The 22161-nt window shown below is 33.5% G+C and overlaps 1 protein-coding gene across 1 annotated transcript; it reads left to right on the top strand.

Moving 5' to 3' along the window:
• Positions 1 to 7103: 7103 nt before the first annotated feature.
• LOC149556789 (uncharacterized) lies at positions 7104 to 8293 on the top strand. The gene is made up of 2 exons (XM_089785922.1): positions 7104 to 7400; positions 7497 to 8293. The coding sequence occupies exons 1-2, from the start codon at positions 7104 to 7106 to the stop codon at positions 7761 to 7763; spliced, it is 564 nt and encodes a 187-aa protein (XP_089642048.1). The 3' UTR covers positions 7764 to 8293.
• Positions 8294 to 22161: the final 13868 nt, after the last annotated feature.

The following is a 22161-nucleotide window of genomic DNA, read 5'->3' on the forward strand; positions in this document are numbered from 1 at the left end:
TATTTATAAATGTTGACTTCACATCCATTTGATACACTCTAAATTTCTTTTTAGTTGCATAAGCCAAGAACATTATCACTGCTTCAATTCTAGCAACGATGCAAATGTATCCTTGTAATCTGAACCTTCTTGCTATGATTATCCTTGGCATACTAGTCTAGCTTTATTTCTCACAACCTCAACTTTTTCATTTATCTTATTTCTAAAAACCCATTTAGTTCCTATAACATTTTTGTCCTTAGATCTAGGAACTAATTTGCATGTCTCATTATTCACAATCTAATCTAGTTCTTCCTTCATTGCTTGAATCCAATTATCATCTTTGCATGCTTCATCTAAAATTTTAGGATCTACTTGAGGAATCAGAAATAATGATTCATGTACTTTGTTTCTTGTCATAACTCCTCTATCTTTGCTCCCAATAATCTAATCACAGGGTGATTCTTTGTCAAATTCTTGTTCGGTGTCATTGTCTCAACTCTTACTTCTACTCTAGGTCTAGATCTTGGTTCCTCTCTACTCTACAACTTGGATGTCATTCTGAAGATCATTGTTAGTCTCGTAAAACAACTCAAAATTTTCTTGCTTAGCCTTAAGATTAGCTTCTTCATCAAAATTATAATCAAGTATTCTTTCTTGAAATCCAAACTTCTCATCCGTTATCACATTTGTGCTCTTAGCAGAAGTCTTAGTCCTCTGATTAAAGCATCTATAAGTTTTTATTTTCAATGAATAACTAAAGAACAAACCTTCATCACTTCTTACATTAAACTTACCAATGTCATCATCTGTCTTAATATGACACTTGCTTCCAGAAATTCTGAAATATTTTATTGATGGTGCATTTCCAAACCATAATTCATAAGGAGTCTTATTTGTACCTTTTTTTTATTTGCACTCTATTCATTGTATACATTGTTCTATTAACTACTTCTCCCATTAATGTCTTTTTATACATCATTCTCAATCATCATAGCTCTAGGTTCTTATGTTATAGGCCTATTTCTTCTCTCGGCTATACCATTTTTTTCAGGTGTCTTAAGGTATGATAGTTGTCTTTTAATATTATTCACTTCACAAAAACTATTAAACTCATTCAAGGTAAATTCTCCACCTCTATCATATCTTAAACACTTAATATTTAATCCACACTCATTCTCAACTTTATTCTTGAACAACCTAAACTTTTAAAATGCTTGAGACTTTTCTCTAAGAATTGTTGCCCACGTAATCCAAGTCATCAACAATAATCATGAAGTGTCTTTCACCGTAGAATCCTTTTTTCTTTGTAGGACCACTCAAATCTATATAAAAAATTTTAACTTTGTTGTTGTAGTAAACTTCTTGCTAGGAAAACAACTTTTCTTCTATTTATCCATAAAACATTCCTTGCACACAACATTAGTAGGCTTTACAATTTTAGGCAAATCCCTAACAATAAATGTACTACTTTCTTTCACAATATTAGCAAAATTTATATGACAAAACCTTTTATGCCACAACTAGATGTTATCAACTTTAGCAACCAAATATCAAGCAATCATAATTCACTCCATCAAACTTTAGACTTTCTTTTCTAAAATGACATGGCATTGATCTTCTTAAGCTATTAAGATTTATCTTCAAGGACTTGATGCTCTGATGCCAATTGTTTAAAAGTAAATTCCACCAAGATGACTAAGAGGGGAGTGGATCAATTATCAAATCATGAAATCAATATAAACAGGAACCATAAGTAGATACACATACACAGTAACACCAGATATGTTAACTAGGGAAACCCTTGAGTAGAGGGAAAACCATGATTGGAATAGTACCCACAAAATGATCTACTAATATATATAAGTCCCTTAGAAGAGGATGAACACTATCATGAGCCAATGAAATATATTGAATACATATCAATCCCAATTATGAGACTTTGAATCCCTATGAGGAGATTCGAACCCTGTTGGGAGTTGTGTCAACCCTATTAGGAGTTGTAGAAGGTAGAAGGACCCAATGTCCAAAAAACTTTAGGGGCAAGACCATCAAACTCACTATCCAACTAGCCTATGCTTATTCTTTTTAGAATAATAGAAATGTTACTAATCTCAGCAAACCAAACTCTTGCTCTATCCTCGTAATGTGTCTATTTTGCACCAAACACTTTTCAGATCTCAATACCATATTCGCAAACTCGCATCATAATAACCCCTTTGATCGCTTATTTGCATTATACTTCGCATCCACAAAGCACTTTATGAACTTACTTGCACACATAACACTCTTCATCACAAGGAAAATAACTTTCATTTATATCATGTCCTCAATTAATTTATTGACTTGACCTTGAGGCTTTCCCAATTAATTACAGGAGGACCTCATTAATATAATAGGTCCATCTTTTCATAATTACATAATATTGTCATCTCACAGCCTTTAAACTCTCACATATGACCTTAGACTCTGTGCACTTGTTGATGTCGTCATAAGGTTGTCTTCTTCCTCTGTCTAACTTCACTCATTCAAATTATATCTCTATTAGGAGATATAATCTAATCATTAGAAACCACTTCTCAGGAATTCTTTTGTAAATTGTCTTCTATAAATCTCAAATAACTTCTACTAGTCTTCGACTTTTTGCATGCATAGTTAACCATTGAGTCAAGACACGTTGTAGAACATTTCCTCAACTGCACTTGACCTCATCTTCAATCCTAGATTCATATGACCTCAAATACTATCCTAGAGTTATAGGTGTAGATCTCAAGAAAAATCTCATTTGGGTGCAAAGAAGAGATTTAATTGACTGGAAGATGAAAAGGGAGGACCCAAGTGGATAGGTCCTACCTCTAGATTTGTCCAAGAATAGCCAAGCAGGGTCTATTAAATCCTACCCCAATTATGTCTAGGAGGAATAAAAAGAGATAAGAAGAAAGGGGCAAAATGCAAATTATGATGTTATTGCATTACATGAGGGTTAAATCATCATTAAATTGAATTCCTTCCAATTTAAGATAGTATAGATGCAAGATATTATCAACTAGGACCTATAACACCATGGAATCCAAGAAAAAAAAAAAGACAAAACTATCAAATGTGAATTCTATAAACCAACTCGTAAAACAAAGTATAAATATAACAAAAAAATCTAAGAAAAGAAAACACGATAAATAAACACAAGAATTAAAGAAAAGGCAAGTTTCTCAAATTGATACAAAACTTAGAAAGAAAAAGAAATGTATAAAACACAACCAAGACTCTAATCGCAAGTTTCTCAAATTGATACAGTTAATAAATAGATTTGTTGTCTCGAAAATAACTTCACAATTGACTCTTGAATGCCCAAATGAGAAGACAGGCGTAGCTTACAGTTGAGTCACTTGCTATTGTATGTGCAAGTGCTCTCTAAGTTTTATTATGAAGGCTCAGCTCCCTTCTTCAAATTTACAATGAATGAAAGAACTTGATGTCTTTAACCAGAAGACATGAAGGCATACTAACATTCATCTATTAATGAGGAATGAATCCAATTATCAAGTTTACAATGAGATAATGAGAGAAAGAACAAATGGCCATAGAACCACTTATTGAGTCTTTCACATTACAAAGGGAATAGAAAGAATCAAACATATTATTTCGCAAAAAACAACAATATAGGATTATATTCAAAACAAGATAGAAAAGACAATAAGATCTTGCTCAATCAGAAAAATAAATATTCAGACCTTAAGATCTGACACACTTTTATTCCTTTTCATTTTCAAAATAACATAACTATAAGATTACTATGTCTTTGTCATTACAATCAAATGCAGAAAATTAAGATAACTCCTCTATATTCCCCTGTTACGATCAGAAAAGTATTCTCCTACTTTGGGAGCCTCAAGACTTGCCAGAATGCTCCTTATACAATATATATACCTCTTATGGAAAAATCTTGTTCAGCTTCTTTTGTAACTGAAGCTTGGAAGAGAGCATTATTAATCAAAATAATATTTAATCTTTCTTCCCAACCATGTTTTTTTTTCCGATATTCAACTTGGTAGGACATAGGTTCCAATTTCTTCTTTTACCAGGTGTGATAAGGAAGACATCTCTTTTGTTTGCATTGTATGCTGACACAAGGGTATTGTATTCGTTCCCACTTTTTATTTCAATTCCTTTTACTTTTATACCTGTCGTCCCCATAGGTTAAAATCTATTCTAAACTGACATGTCACTTTGGATTGACAGGTGGTAGATATTGGGGGGAGATGAGGTTAACTTCTTTGCAAAGTTTACATAGATGCCTCAGGCCCCGTTTGGTTACGGGAATACCGGGCGCGGAATAGGGTTTTCAGCGCCAAAATCGGGTTATGGAAGAAAACGATGGCGTTTGGTTCATCAAATGAATAACCCAGTTTCGGGTTTCGTCTGCCAATTTCGCTCGAAAATTGGAAGAAATTTCTTCCAAGAAATAGGTGGAAGTTGAAATGAAAACCAGGTTTTGGGTTTTTATGAATGCGTTTGAATAAATCGTCGGGTCCGCCGAATCCGCCTTAGGTTTTTGGAAGAACAAATTGGGTTTTTTGGAAGACGACGGTTGTATTGTTTTCGTGCTCTGTTGTGTGAAGGCGAGGGTTTTTGGTTTGCTGCGTTTGTTGGGCTTGTGGGTTTTCTGTGGCCGTGGTTTGCGAGGGTTTCTGGTTTGTGGGTTTTCTATGGCCGTGGTTTCCTGTGGCCGTGGCGTGTGGCTGTGGCATTTTCTGCGATTTCTCTTCTCCACTTTGAACAGCGGCGGTGGTAAACGGTTCTCCTCTCACACCCACCTTTGCATATTGGATTTTTTTAAGTTTTTTTGGTTCATTCAAATGTAACAGTTTGTTTCAAATCTGTTTTTAAAATAGTCAATATATGTGGTAACTGTTTGTTTCAAATCTGTTTTTAAAATAGTCAATATGTGCTCACTAATAAATTCGAGTATAGTGCTATGAGAGATCAATACCAGTGAAATGAAAAATTAAACTTTGTAACAATTTCTGGGTGTTTGTTTTAAATCTGTTTAGCAAAATAGTCAATATGTGCTCACTAATAAATTCCACTATAGTGCTGTGAGAGATCAATACCAGTGAAATGAACAACCAAACTTTGTAACAATTTCTTGCCAGTAATGAGTTCTAGTATGTTGTTGTGAGAGATGAATGAAATACCATTAAATAGAGCCAAGTCATAAACTTGTGCTCACTAATAAATTCCAGTATAGTGCTGTGAGAGATCAATACCAGTGAAATGAATAACTAAACTTTCTAACTGTTTCTTGCCAGTAATGAGTTCTAGTATACTGCTGTGAGAGATGAATGCAATACCATTAAATAGAGTCAAGTCATAAACTATGTATGAATCAACTATTTATAGATCAATGTCAATCATGGCTTTTATCTATACATAATCAATATGTGCTCAATATGTGCTTAATAATGAATTCTAGTGTGTGCTCATGTGATTACCTGTATATATCATAGTGCCAATCAAGCAAAACATGGCAATCATGGCTTTTATCTATACATAGTTGACCTATACGTAGTTTATCATGGTTCAAATCTGTTTAGCAAAACAGTCCAATATATGCTGTAACAGTTTGTTTAGAATATGTTTGACAAAATAGTCAATATATGCTCACTAATGACTTTCAGTATAGTGTTGTGAGAGATCAATACCAGTGAAATGAACAACTAAACTTTGTAATAGTTTCTTGCCAGTAATGAGTTCTAGTGTACTGCTGTGAGAGATGAATGCAATACCATTAAATAGAGCCAAATCATAAACTATGTATAGATCAATGGCAATCATGACTTTTATCTATACATAATCAATATGTGCTCAATATGTGCTCAATAATGAATTCCAGTATGTGATCATGTGATTACCTGTATATATTATAGTGCCAATCATAATAGCAAAACATGGCAATCATGCTTTTATCTATACATAGTTGACCTATACATAGTTTATCATGGTTCAAATCTGTTTAGCAAAATAGTCCAATGAGTTCCAGTATAGTGATGTGAGAGATCAATGCAATACCATTAATCAAAGTGAATCATGCCAATGAAATGAACAACTAAACTATGGATATATCAAGTATGTATTGATCCATGCAAAATCATTCAACATACTTATGAGGTCATAAACTATGTATAGATAAAAGCCATGATTTCAAACTATGTATAGATCAATGCAGAAAGAAACTCTATTCCTATTGCCAACTATGTTACTTTTCATCTTCTAAAAGACGAGCCTCAATTTCAGCGGACCCGACAATTTATTAAAACACATTCATAAAAGCCCAAATTCAAGTTATAGTTTGTACATGTGTATGTGTACATACATACATGTGTGTGTGTACGTACACACATACATACTTGTGTGTGTACGTACATGCATGCATACATACATGTGTGTGTCTACGTACATGCATGCATACATGTGTGTGTGTGTGTACGTACATACATGCATACATACATACATACATTCATGTGTGTGTGTGTACATACACACATACATACATGTGTGTGTACGTACGTACATGCATACATACATGTGTGTGTGTGTGTGTACGTACATACATGCATACATACATGTGTGTGCACATACATATATACATACATGTGTGTATACATATAGACAAATGGAATCAATATTATGCTTTCATTGGTATAGATAGATTACATGGAGTATAATGACACATTGTAATTTGTTCTTTATGGGCTTATGATCCTCGGTAGTTGGTACTCCTTGTTGTATTTGAATAAATAATTGACTTCTTAATGCAATGAGGCTAGCAAATAATCATGTTGTATCTCGATAGGTGATAGTTGATATTTCATAACTGATAGTGTTTAAATTGTCCACATTTCAGGTCACTAATGGATCCTATGGAGAGTATAGAGGTCCAAGGAAGCATAGTTAGGAAGACCACATACACCCGCATTCTCACAATTCTTTTTGCTTTTGTTGGCATAGCCAAAGTACTGGTAGCCTGAGAAGGTAGTCAAATGGGTAAACGAATAAGAAAAGGAAATTTCTTTTGTAGAGACATTATTCATTCGAATGAGGTGGATTGTCATGATCAGATTCGGATGAGTAGGGCAGCCTTCTTTTCTCTAGCTCGTATTCTGAGGCTGAAAGGAAGCTTGAGAGATACGATCCACTTGAAGTTAGAGGAACAACTAGTGATGTTCCTCCACACCCTTGGGCACAATCTAAGGAACCGCAAGATTGCCCATAACTTTGGGCACTCAGGAGAGACAGTCAGTCGGTACTTCCACAAGGTTTTGATGGCTATCTTAGCCCTTCACAGAGATTACTTCATACCACCTAGTCCAGGCACTCCTCCTGAAATTAGTGGGAAGGATCGTTTTGAACCATTCTTCAAGGTAAATCACACATTATTACAAGTTTATTATCTAGAATGTTGTCCTTATCTTATTATTACTTGAGCATACATTTGATCAGTGTATCATATCCCACAGGATTGCATTGGAGCCATCGACGGTACCCATATTCCAGTGCGAGTTGATGTCGACATACAGGGTAAATATCGTGATAGAAAAGGGAACCTATCGCAAAATGTTATGGGTGTCTGCTCCTTTGATTGTAAGTTTCAGTATTGCCTTGCTGGTTGGGAAGGCTCTGCTGCAGATAGCCGTGTTCTAGCCTCAGCTCTATCCAGATCAGATCCACTTGTAGTTCCCCCTGGTAAGCCAAATCACATTTTAATATACTCAAGGTTATGCTAAATGGTTCAAGTATTGACAATATACTTTCTTTATATAGGAAAATATTATCTCGTGGATGCTGGATATCCAAATGCACCTGGATTTCTTGCTCCTTATCGGTGTACACGCTACCACTTGAAAGAGTGGTCAAGAGAAAACCCAATAAACTCTGCACATGAGTTGTTCAACCATCGACACTCCTCTCTTAGAAATGCAGTAGAACGTACATTTGGTATTCTGAAGCAGCGTTTTCCAATCTTAAGACATGCAACGTCTTATGATATCATGACACAATCCTATATTGTTTTAGCATGTTGCATACTTCACAATTTCATTACGATAGAGGATGGCCTTCCATCGGAAGAAGCTATTGAAGAGGAAGATGATCGTGATGGGATAGAGGTGCCACTACTTGAGACATATGGGTTGTCTCAGGAGGATAGAAATGAGTGGGCCCAATTTCGAGAAGATATAGCAAATAGGATGTGGGAAGATTATAGATCTCGAGAATAAATGATTTATTAGAAGGCAATGTGCTTTATATGATTAAATTGATGTATGCATATACAATGATGGTGTTTGATTTCGTTATTCTGATATCAGTCTGTGCTACATTCTAATTAAATAAAAAGAACATTAACTTTCAATTTCACACCTACATTATGTACAAAAATTGTTGATCATATCTGCAATACACAATTCAACTTGAAATATAGATTACATTGATTTAAATGCAAGAAAGCACAATTATTATACATCTTTGCATTGAGAAAGTACAATAACATGCTTCATAATGGGGCTCATGACTATTTACTTGCCATTGATATCACCATTTTGTCTTACTGGTAGTTTTTTTGATGTTGATGTGTTATCATCAATTATTGCTTAAAATGTGTATCATCTTCAGTTAAATTCTTTCAAGTTTATTAAATGTTAGCCTCATTGCATTAGGATGTATTAAAAAATGATATTTAAAGTTTATCATCTTCAATTTTAAATGAAATACAGCAAGGAGTACCAAATGATGAAGATCATAAGCCCACTAGTAAGAAGAGAACAACGAATTTGTTGAAAATCCTATTTTTCTGATGTTACTGCTTGCTGCATTCTATTTAAATTTAAAGAGCAATAACTTTCAATTTCAGTCGTATGATTACTTTAAATCGTAATACGTTTACCTATTCAATATGTTAGCCTTGTTCCATTATGATGTATTACAAATTGATAGTTAAAGATTTTCTATTTCAAATTTAAATGAAATACAGGAAGGAGTACACAATGGCATATACCGAGCTCATGATGAGCATGGATGGATCTGATCATGTGAAACAGATGTGTTCTCCCATTACTTTGAGTGATATAGATGGATCCCTCGCTGTGAGCAACAAATCTTCTTCTTCAAAGAAGAAAATGTGGACAAAATCGATGGAACGCAAATTTTTAGACTTGCTCCTTGAACAAGTCCATCTCGGACGGAAAGGTGAAGGTGGGTTTAAAAAAGAGGCATGGACTGCGATAGAGAGGACATTCAATTCAGCGATGAACTCGAATCTGTCACGAGATCATTTTAAGAATAAGCTAAAAACATGGAAAGTAGGATATAAAGTAATGAAGGACTTGAAAAATACAAGTGGGTTAGCTTGGAATGAAGAAACTCAAACTGTGGATGCTGAGGATTCAGTGTGGGATGACCTTTTGAAGGTAGGATCATCTTTGTACTCTTTTCATTGAAAAAAATTTTCCTTCTTATTTTAATAATGAAAAACTTACAACCTAATCCATCTATTAATGCTTATATGTAGAGGAGAGAATTCAAAAATGCAAAAATGTATAAGAGGTCACCTTTCCAATATTTCAATGAGTTGGCTGTAATTGTTGGTAATAACATTGCTGAAGGGTTCGCATCTACAACACCCCTTGATGCTGAAGAAGGGCACCCTATGAACGATGCATTTAATGTGCTTGATGAGGATGATACCAATTGTGGTACACCTCTTGACAGCCAACCAGATATTGATGAAGAGTTATATCATTCCAATCAGTCGAGTGCAAGTGCTAGAGGGACTCCTCCACCATCATCATCAAGGAGGGGAAAGAGGAAGAAGACATCTTTGGCTGCATCATTGGATGTGATATGCGAAACTATGAAGGAACTGAAAGATGGCCTCATTAAGCCTCAGATTGTAAAAGTGGATAAATCTGAAGATGATAATATTTTGACTGCTGCATATATTGCTCTCAAAGTTGTCCCTGAACTGAGTCGAGCAATTTTCGTGAAAGCACATGATACCTTCGTGCTTCAACATGAAAGAGCCAAAGGGTTCTTGATTATGGATGAGGTGGAGAGAGTGGAGTGGATTGCAATGACATTTGGTACCATTTAGCTATTTCAGCTACTGACTGGATTGCAATGACTTATGCTGCATGATTACTCTATTCAATGGTTTTGTATTAATCTCTAATAGCACTAAACTAAAACTGTATTAATCTCACATCACTATATTGGAACTCATTATTGAGCACATTTTGACTATTTAATTAGTGATCTCTCACAGCACTATACTGGAAGTCATTAGTGAGCATATATTTACTATTTTGTTAAACAGATTCTAAACAAATTGTTACAGCATGTATTGGACTGTTTTGCTAAACAGATTTGAACCATGATAAATTATGTATAGATAAAACCCATGATTGTCATTGATCTTCCATGTATCCATACATAGTTTATGTGTTGGCTGTGTTTAATGGTATTGCATTGATTTGTACATAGTTTATGACGTCATAAGTATGTTGAATGATTTTGCATGGATCTATACATACTTGATATATCCATAGTTTAGTTGTTCATTTCATTGGCATGATTCACTTTGATTAATGGTATTGCATTGATCTCTCACAGCACTATACTGGAAGTCATTAGTGAGCATATATTTACTATTTTGTTAAACAAATTCTAAACAAACTGTTACAGCATGTATTGGACTGTTTTGCTAAACAGATTTGAACCATGATAAATTATGTATATGTCAACTATGTATAGATAAAAGCCATGATTGTCATTGATCTTCCATGTATCCATACATAGTTTATGAGTTGGCTGCGTTTAATGGTATTGCATTGATTTGTACATAGTTTATGACGTCATAAGTATGTTGAGTGATTTTGCATGGATCTATACATACTTGATATATCCATAGTTTAGTTGTTCATTTCATTGGCATGATTCACTTTGATTAATGGTATTGCATTGATCTCTCACAGCACTATACTGGAAGTCATTAGTGAGCATATATTTACTATTTTGTTAAACAAATTCTAAACAAACTGTTACAGCATGTATTGGACTGTTTTGCTAAACAGATTTGAACCATGATAAATTATGTATATGTCAACTATGTATAGATAAAAGCCATGATTGTCATTGATCTTCCATGTATCCATACATAGTTTATGAGTTGGCTGCGTTTAATGGTATTGCATTGATTTGTACATAGTTTATGACGTCATAAGTATGTTGAGTGATTTTGCATGGATCTATACATACTTGATATATCCATAGTTTAGTTGTTCATTTCATTGGCATGATTCACTTTGATTAATGGTATTGCATTGATCTCTCACAATACTATACTGGGAGTCATTAGTGAGCATATATTTACTATTTTGTTAAATAGATTCTAAACAAACTGTTACAACATGTATTGGATTGTTTTGCTAAACAGATTTGAACCATGATAAACTATGTATATGTCAACTATGTATAGATAAAAGCCATGATTGCCATTGATCTTCCATGTATCCATACATAGTTTATGAGTTGACTGCGTTTAATGGTATTGCATTGATCTGTACATAGTTTATGACATCATAAGTATGTTGAATGATTTTACATGGATCTATACATACTTGATATATCCATAGTTTAGTTGTTCATTTCATTGGCATGATTCACTTTGATTAATGGTATTGCATTGATCTCTCACAACACTATACTGGAAGTCATTAGTGAGCATATATTTACTATTTTGTTAAACAGATTCTAAACAAACTGTTACAGCATATATTGGACTGTTTTGCTAAACAGATTTGAACCATGATAAACTATGTATAGGTCAACTATGTATAGATAAAAGTATAATTGCCATGTTTTTCTATTATGATTGGCATTATGATATATACAAGTAATCACGTGAGCACATACTGGAATTCATTATTGAGTACATATTGACTATTTTGCTAAACAGATTTGACACAAACAGCTAGACACTGTTACAAAGTTTAATTGTTCATTTCACTAGTATTGATCTCTCATAGCACCATACTAGAATTTATTAGTGAGCACATATTGACTATTTTGCTAAATAGATTTGAAACAAATAGTTACCACATCTATTGACTATGCTAAGCAAATAGCAGATAGAAATAGAACTATGATAAACTATGTATAGGTCAGCTATGTATAGATAAAAGCTAGTGATATAATTGTAAATTTCATTATTGAGCACATATTGAGCACATATTGATTATGTCTAGATAAAAGCCATGATTGCCATTGATCTATACATAGCTTATGAATTGGCTCTATTTATATGGTATTGCATTCATCTCTCACAGCACTATACTAGAACTCATTACTGGCAAGAATCAGTTAGAAAGTTTAGTTGTCCATTTCAGTGGTATTGATCTGTCACAGCACTATATTGGAATTCATTAGTGAGCACATATTGACTATTTTGCTAAACAGATTTGAAACAAACAATATGTATGTACACACATGTATGTATGTACGTACATATGTATGTATTATGTGCATATGTATGTACACACATGTATGTACACATGTATACATACTTGATCTATGCATTGCATTGATCTCTCACAACACTATACTGGAACTCATTATTGAGCACATTTTTACTATTTTGCTAAGCATGTATGTATGTATATGCGTATGCATGTATGTACACACATGTATGTACGTATGCATGTATGTATGTGCATATGTATGTACACACATGTATGTACGTATGTATACAAACTTGATCTATGCATAGTTTAGTCATCCATTTTATTGACATGATTGGCATTGGTCAATATGCAGGATAGTTGTTCATTTCATTGGAATTCGCACGATTGGCATGTGAAGTCATTCCAGATGGTTAATTGGCTTTGTGTAATGGTATTGCATTGATCTGTCACAACACTATATTGGAAATCATTACTGAGCACTTTTTTTTCTATTTTGCTAAGCATGTATGTATGTATGTGTGTATGTATGTGCGTATGTATGTATGTAGGTGTGTATGTATGTACACATGTATGTACATGTGTATGTATGTATGTATGTGCGTATATATGTATGTTTGTGCATATGTATGTTCACGCATGTATGTACGTATGTATACATACTTGATATATGCATAGTTTAGTCATTCATTTCATTGACATGATTGGCATTGGTCAGTACATAGTTTAGTTGTTCATTTCATTGGCATTCACACGATTAGCATGTGAAATAATTCCAGAGGGTTAGTTGGCTTTGTTTAATGGTATTGCATTGATCTCTCACAACACGTAGTTTATGATCTCATAAACGTTTGGTATAGTTGTTCATTGCATTGTTAATTAGAGTTATATTTGAACCATACATACGTGGAATACACAAGGAGTGGCAAATGATGAATGCTCAATTGTAGAACTTGAAAGCATATAGAAATGTGATTTGCTAGATGATTGTATAGTTCATGATTCTGTCCTATGTTATATCTATAGTCCTAATTTTCTTGCATATGTTTTTATTTTTTTGTCTTTTTGTCCCTATTTGATTTCCTATGTATGTTTTCGTTGACAAGATTATCAAAAGTATTGAGGATTTTTGGTAGATGATTGTACAGTCATGATTATGTCCCATGTTATATGTATATTCCTAATTTGCTTGGATATTTTTTTAATTTCTTATTTTTTTTTCCACAGTTTGGTTTCCTATGTACGTGCTTCTTGACAAGATTGTCAACGGTATTGATAAAGTGTCTTTCTCTTGTATTTTTTTATTGCTCTTGATTTGCTAATATTGCAAGACCACACATGCTGATAAAAAATGAGCTATCGGATGATTGTTTACTGTGTTTGTAAACGATCAATATTTTTGATGCCACTCCTTGGTGTATTCCATTAAAAAAATAATCAGGTTTTAATTTTTCAAGCATGTTTAGTTCATATATGCAGGATTGACCATCTAACAACACAAATAGTAATGGGAAGATTGAGCAGCATGAGAGGGTTGCCGTCGAATGTGGGGCATAAGGGCATACATCGTGGATTTCTCAGTGTTTTCGTATGTAACGGTGTGTCGTCGAATGTGGGGCATAAAGGCATACATCGTGGATTTCTCAGTGTTTTCGTGTTTAACGGTGTGTTTTCACACCACCATCAAATCATGGATATTGTTCTATCAAGTTAGCAAGTTTTCATATTGTAGTAATTATGTGAAATTCATTATTAGAATTTCATGATGTTAAAATATGATTTATATGATTAATGATTTTCATGATCTTTTTTTTTAAATTGCATGTAAAATCTATGTTGCCAAAATTCCACATTTTTTAAGAGCAATTATTAACAAAGCATCATTTTTCTTGTTAAAGTTCTCATCAAATGTTTAATGTATGTGAATGTAAAATGGTATATTTTTTTCTATATAATATTTCACGTAAAATTTAGTTGCATATTTTGTTGAATAATTAACTAACTTAATAAATTTATTAAAAGGGAGAGATACATAGAGGGGCAGAGAGTGCGGGATAAGAAGGGGGGACGGAGGGACAGAGGGAGAGAGTGAGAGAGAGAGAGAGGAGCTTGTGTGTTCCTGCATCTGTAGAAAGGTGTCTGTTGATGTGTGTTTTATGACTCACCAAACAGTAGAACGAAATACTGAAATATCTTATCCTCTCTTGAATATATATCTGTCTATGACCTCATCAAGATCTTCAAATGTCTCCTCCCCAATTGAAAGTATTTTCCAAGTCGAAGATAGCTAGCAAAATCCTTTTGGTCTTTTCCTCCCTCCACAATATCCTTGTGTGCATAAACTCCATTGAAAATGTTCAGTGTTAGAATCAAGTGAGTAGGCCCTTTCAAGCATGGACGGATAATACTCTCCCCCGGCTCTTTATCTGTTAGGAACTTAATGGTTTCATTCTCTTGTTCACTTCGTGAAATGGAATCCTCTTTCGCAAAATATGGATCCTTAACCTCCTTATCCTTATCCTATGCACCCTGATAGTTATCATTCTTTAGTGAACTCTCTTTGCAAGTTAACTCAACTAGGTACTTCACTTTTGTCATAGTTTTCACCCAACAGGTAAGGATGCTGCCTTCTGCAATTTTTTCTAAAGGATCTATATCTAGATCATCAGAAAGCTCCTCTTTCAATATTATTCATGTCAAGCTTGATTCCAGATCACAAATTATACGATGATTTTGGACTCTGCGGGGACAATTTTTTCCATTAACAGGGTCTCTTCATTTTCTCCAGTCAGCAGATAAAATTTCTCATCCTGGGATGGCTCTTTATATGGCGATCTCAAATCCTGAAATCCATGTAACAATTCACTCTTTATGTCAGCAAGGGTTTCCTACTTTTTATTGGATGTCCATTGCTCCACACTTCTAGCATATTCATCAATATCAAGGGCATTTAACAGATCAGGATATTTTTGACATGCTCAACAACCATTTCTTGTGTTTCCTCATCCATATCATCTATATCATGTCCAGCTTCTTCACAATATATGTCCTTAGCCATTTTCTTGGCAAATTCATATGACTTTGGATGAATTCTAGTATCATCCAATGGATCCATAACATGGTTTTCGGATGCTGCTTGTCCATTCCCTCTAACCCATAAAAAAACCAATAGCATTTATAAAGACAAGTGGCTTCATAGCCTCTACAGTTGGTTGTTGTAACTATTACCTGCTTAATAGCTTCATACTTTTCATCTGGAGTAAGGAAATGTTCCAGTGAATGAAGCTTCAATGATAATATTTCTTTGCCAAGACTATATAATGTTGCAACCATGGCCAATGGATTCTGAAGATACCGACCAAGAGCCACAACACGCCTCACAATCCCTCTCTGTGTCGGCAACTAGTCTTAAGAGATGCGAGAATTCTCATATAGTGTAGGCAATAATTCATCTGCATAAACAACATTTATTGTGTCCAATCCTTCTACCAAATCACGTGGATGAACACAAACATAGGGAGGGATAGAGAGAGGACACAAACACACATATTTAGCGGCTAAGTCACAAGGTTCAAGTTTCAATTCGAGTTCGACAATTATGAAGTTCGGATGAACTTGACAATAAATTCAATTCGACGATAAATTTGTCTTACACAATTTTTCAAAAATATATAATATATATGATCACAATTTCCAACAATGGGACAAAAAATAACTTCGTACAAATGATTGCATGTATGATTATTTTTTACTTTTCTTTGCTAATAAATAGAATTAAAATAAAAAATAATAATAATTTTATTTATTATTGACTAACAAAATAAAACTGTGAATATTCAAGAATAAATAATAATAATAATGTAGTCTAATTATAAATAAATTAAATCATAAATATTAATACTTTACTCATTCTAATCCTTGTGTTTCACTAATTAAATAAGATTAAAAAAATTTACATCAAATTCCAATTCCAATTAGAAAATGAACAACCAAACGCAACAAAAAGATATTCCTAGTCATATTCTGTTCCAATTCCAATTTCTAAATTGGCAACCAAACGCAGAATATGGATTTGAAAATTCATCTTCCGTGTCAACCAAACGGTCCAACTATCTTCCTAAAATACATAACCAGGTTTTCGAAAACCTGGTTATCAGATACCCTCGTTATAAGGAAAATTCATCTTCCCCAACCAAACGGGGCCTCATGGATTTAACCTTTCCTCCATGTCGAGGCTCATGCCTTCATTCAGAAAGACTCCTACACTTTACCAGTCGGGTTTTGAATAGTCGGGTGTACCATTACTATCACTTAGAACTAATCCATTCCCTTCATTAACACAGAGTGGTATATTGCATTTTTCAAACTAATCACACATACCTTCGCTCAATGATGTCGCCCACTTCTAATTAACATGGTGCCTATCGTACTTTTACATCTTTCAGCCCCTCCGAACCGAAAACAATTTTTCAACCTCCACACTTTATGTATTTAGGATCGATGGCATTTAGTCAAACAGTTACCATGCTATAATCTCAGTATCTTCCTATCGATTGTCTGAAGCACGATCTTGATTATATTTCTCAGGATGTCGAATGCAGAAATTCAATAGCCTTTGACAATGGATCTGATGAAACTATCGGTCCCAACTTGGACTAGAAGGTCATCAAAGTGTAAGCTTTAGTTTGTCGGCCACCAATGATCTGCATATATTTTTATGAATTACTCCACATTTATGCACTTTTACCATGATTTGAAACTGGTTGAAAAAGAATGGTTAGTATATCGATCATGGAAAGATGAGGCGGGTGCGATGATTTCATAACCATCTCTTTCTCAAGCTCGATAACCATATGACCATCGGCCTTTTGCCTTTTTTTCATTACAAGCCATGGCGACCTCCATTCCTACTATTCATTTGTTGTCGCGAACCCCAGTATCTGCCATTGGACTCCTTCCATACTCAATCTCTTTCAACGGAGATGACTTTCATTGTAGAAGCATTCTCATATGATGAGGGATAATGGATGCTTTAAGATCATAACTTATTGAATCATTAAGCCACACCCTGAACTCGCATCTGCACTTTGAATATTGAACTCGAACCAAGGCACTGACAACTTTGAACCGAATTCTGAACTGAACCTTGAACTGAACCTTGCATCTAAACTTTGAACATTGAAGATGAGGACCACACTTTGAAAGCTTGAACTTTGATTCTAGAAAAATTGAAAAATTGAACTTGAACCTTGAATTAATGAGTCTAATTTCAAACTTTGAACTTCGACCGTGTGAACCTTCAAACTTGAACTTGAATTTGAAAACCCATAGTTCAAGTTCGAGTTCAATTTGAACTGGAACTTGAACTTGAAAATCTATGGTTCAAGTTCAAGTGCAAGTTCAACACGATATCGAGACACTGCCTCTATGCAGAACAAACCTTACAAAGGCATGGTTAGCAACCAAAAAAAACCATAAGAAACTGAGACAATTTCCCCACAGGACGAATTTTACAAAGTTTAAAAGCTAGGAATAATAAAAACGTCCAAGAAAACAAAAATACCAAATCAAAGCATTTTGGCCAATGAAAAAGAGCATCTTGTTAAACAAACACAAGAATTTACAAGGGAAATTTTTAGGAGTTACGGAGGACCCTTAACACGATCACATCAAACAGCAGACAATTGTTCACGACAACAAATATGATACACAAAAAACCAAAACAAACTAATAGACTAATCGAACCAATAGGTAAGATATTCACCACCTTTAAACCCATCTCAACTAATGTAGAAGAAACATAATGCTATTAATTTAAACCAAATAATGTCTACAATAATATTCCTTGCTCTTTAACTAAAAACAAGTTTCTCTTATATTTTCCCTTGTCCCTCCTAAATATGTCCGCTCAACAAATCATCATTCTTTTTCACCTCATAAACAACCTCCAACTCTTTAATTTTTATTTAAAAATTTAAAATAATATTTTTTAATTTTAAATTAAAAATAATAAATAAATAAATTCCTTCAACATTGATAAATAGGAGATATTTAACCGTCATCCATCCCAATACTACTCCAACTTGAATGCTAACTACAGAATATCATCCGTAATTACCTTCAACACTAATTTTTTATGTGCAAGTAGCTTCTCCTTATGTTTTTAATGTTACCATATTTCCTTTGCCCTACCTATTATTTTACGAATTTGTATGTATAAGAGAGAAACAACAATTTTTTAGATGGTCTTAATTACTGTGCTTTATCAGCAAGGCAATCTTTGCTTTATTTATAGCCAAAGGACAGAGATCTATAATCAACCCCTTAAAACGGACTGTTTAATTCCCTGTTGCCCATATGATTTTCCATCATGCGAGATTACATGTGTCATTCATGTATGATCATCCGTTTCCAGATTCAATTCAACGGTGTGGAGTTCTGCATCAAAAACTGCCCCATCTCAATATAAACTCAAAACTTATTTTCTTATTTGTAATGCAATATAAAAATCTAAACGGATCATATGTCATTCATATGCAATATAAAAATCTTGAAATATGGAACGTTTCTCCAGAATGCGGTAATGATTATGGGCAAGCGATGGGATTCAGGAAGCCTCCCTCGTTGAAAACATATTCTTTGCTTTTTGAGTTTGTGGCAACGAAATTTTAATTTTAGGAGGTTAAAGAAACTGAATGATGTTTTTTTTCAGGTGACCGGGGCTTTTAGTAATGGAATTTTGAGGGCTAGGAGGTTAAACAAACTGGATGGTGAATTCTCCTATGCAGCTGGGGTTTTAAATCATGTCGCCCTCATCAAATCTCTAGCGTCTTTCTCTAGTCACATAGATGAGTTCTTAAATAATATAAATTGTTATTTATTTTACCTGGGATATAGTTAAACCCAAATTTTTTAAACCTCTAGAAATTTGGCATCGCGGGGCACATTGAAACTCCCATCACCTGATATTTCCTGGTTGATGAATTAGTTTCACAACAACCAAAAATATTGCAGGGTTCTTATAGGCCTTCCCAATCCATAACAATGAAAAAGAAAGAATTTTTTTTATAAAATTTGTATTAATTGAACTTTCTGATTATTCTATGGAATCTTGATCCTTCAAGATTCCATATATTATTTTAGTCTACTTTACAGGAAGAAAAAAAAACCAGTACAACGATTTGCTCATGATACTATTGTTCTTTGCACAGAAGTATTTTGATGTATTTATTTTCATTTCCACCATGTCTAAGGTAAGCCATTAAATCAATTGCTCTGATCTCTCTGAATTTTATTTTAAATTGTATGTAATTATCAATTTTTCTTTTTCTTTTATCTCATTAAGATTTGTTGGTAAAAGAAGCCATTAAAGCAATGGCTTACATTGTTTTAATCCAGGTAGTTCGATGTTAATGACTAGGCTATTAGAAAACCAGCGTTTTTATGCTGTAGACTATAGAGGAAAGAAATGGTCCCATCCAACTCCAGATGTGGAGTTGAATCTATAGATGTTAATTTCAATGCAGAAGGTGGTCTATTTTAACCCTGGCAGATGGCATTCTACTACATTGGTGACCGCTTTCCACCATAAAGATCTTTTCATGAATTCCTGCTTACAAAATTCTTACAGCAAAGAGTTTTCCTGCATCTCTCATTCACCACTTATCATTTATTTATCTCTATAAAAAGAGCCCATAAATTGTTGCCCTGGGTATATCCTGCATCTCATTTTAAACTGTCACCGTGGTATTTATTGTTTTCTGAGTTTCTGATTTGAATAATTTACCTTATTTATGTTGTCGATTTCAAAGTTGTTTTTTTGAACAATTGTTTTTCTAATTTTAAGTTTTTGCTCAGCCCATGATCGCGTATGCAGTTTATTTTCGTCTTTTGAAGCAAATTGTATCGAACACTAAAAACAAAATGGCTCTAGCAAAGGCGTAAATTGTAACCACACCAAAATAAACTGTATGAAATGTGAACATGACATTGATATAAAAGCACACATACTTCAAAGTCAATTATAAAACTAAAAATGGATTGATCAGTAATTAAACTTCTCTCAATGCTCACTGAAAGCGATAATTGCTAAGGAGAAACACATGGTTGCTTCATTGCCACAACTTCGTCAACATAAGATTCCCCATTTTCTCTAATATTATTTGAATACTTAATATCTTAGATTTTTTTTTCAATATAACAATTTATCTTCAAACATTGCATTAATTTAGAAGGTTGTGATGGATCAGTTCTACAGATTTTACTGGAGAAAAAGTGCTTGGTCTCGATGACAATCAAAATCAACTCAATAAGTGCTTGGTCTCGATGCCAATCAAAATCAACTCAATAAGTGCTTGGTCTCAATGCCAATCAAAACCAACTCAATAGGAGAACTGGAAGAACATTTGCAGGATATCACTTCATTTTATGCCCTTACTGAATTGGCTAAGACTGAAATTAATTGATTTAATTGATATTTGCAAATTAGAAAATAATTGGTGGATTATAGATAATCATATTCACAAAGATTCTTCTACAACTCAAATACACTTTAATGATGAAATTCAATCTAAAGTTTGCAATATTCTGATCAATCTTGAATATAGGATTTTTGTCCACAGAAGTTTTTGGTGCAATTCTTTTTTAATAATTATTTTTTATTTAAATATTGAAGACGTTTCTTGTTGAGTGTAGTTAATATATTAAATTATTAGAAAAGTCAATATTATTTTGTTAATATATTAAATTATTAGAAAAGTCAATATTATTTTGGTAATTTTTTATTTGATTTGGTTGAATGAACTTTTTCAATGATTTTTCTAATTAATTTTTTTTTGTAATAATGATTCTTTTAATGAAATTTAGATTCCACAAGTTATACATGTAAATTATATATAAATGCAAAATTATATATTGTAAGGTTCCTTGCCAAATATAGAAACATGTGACTGCTAGTTTAGAATCATGGACATGTGCTTTTCATCATAGATGTTCTGATTTTGATTCCACAACCTGTTTATTAGAAGCCTCCACTGCTAACCTGCGATTCATGATTTTAAGCTAATTATTAAAGTGCATAAAATGCTCACTCAGTAAAATTGCACCTGTTACCGAGTTCTTTCAAAGAATAGTTTTGAGACACCAGTTGTATGCTGCTTCTAGGTCCTTATCAAAAAAGGCCTAAACCTACCAAAAGTTAAGAATAGTCAGAGTTCAACCGCTGGATTATTTTATCAAGAGAGAGGTATAACTGTTACAACTGTTAACAAAGATAATTACAAACATCCACACAGTGTAATGCATGAGTTTATATATAAACAACTACTAAATAAAGTTAAAAACAAACACAATAGTTGCTACTATACATAGCAGACTGCCTATACGACAGTCATCTATTAAAATTTATTTTAGCATTTACTTGCTAGAATCTAGTCACGTTATATTAATAAAAGATGAAATTAGCAGCATATTGCAACCAAGATCTACTCATAAAATAGCACTCCATTCACAACGATATGATAACAAGATGGATTGCAAACAAAATATTTACCTACATTATTATTTTTTTGTGGTTGAGAACCAAGGTTCAATTAAAATAAGTTCTTGTTTAGTGAAATTTTCCAACTTCAAAGCAGAAACATGCAGCAAGATAACCACAAAGCTAGAATAA

Source organism: Cupressus sempervirens, chromosome 5, assembly GCF_028749045.1.
Source record: "Cupressus sempervirens isolate cs-2001-9-10 chromosome 5, ASM2874904v1, whole genome shotgun sequence".
NCBI lineage: Eukaryota > Viridiplantae > Streptophyta > Pinopsida > Cupressales > Cupressaceae > Cupressus > Cupressus sempervirens.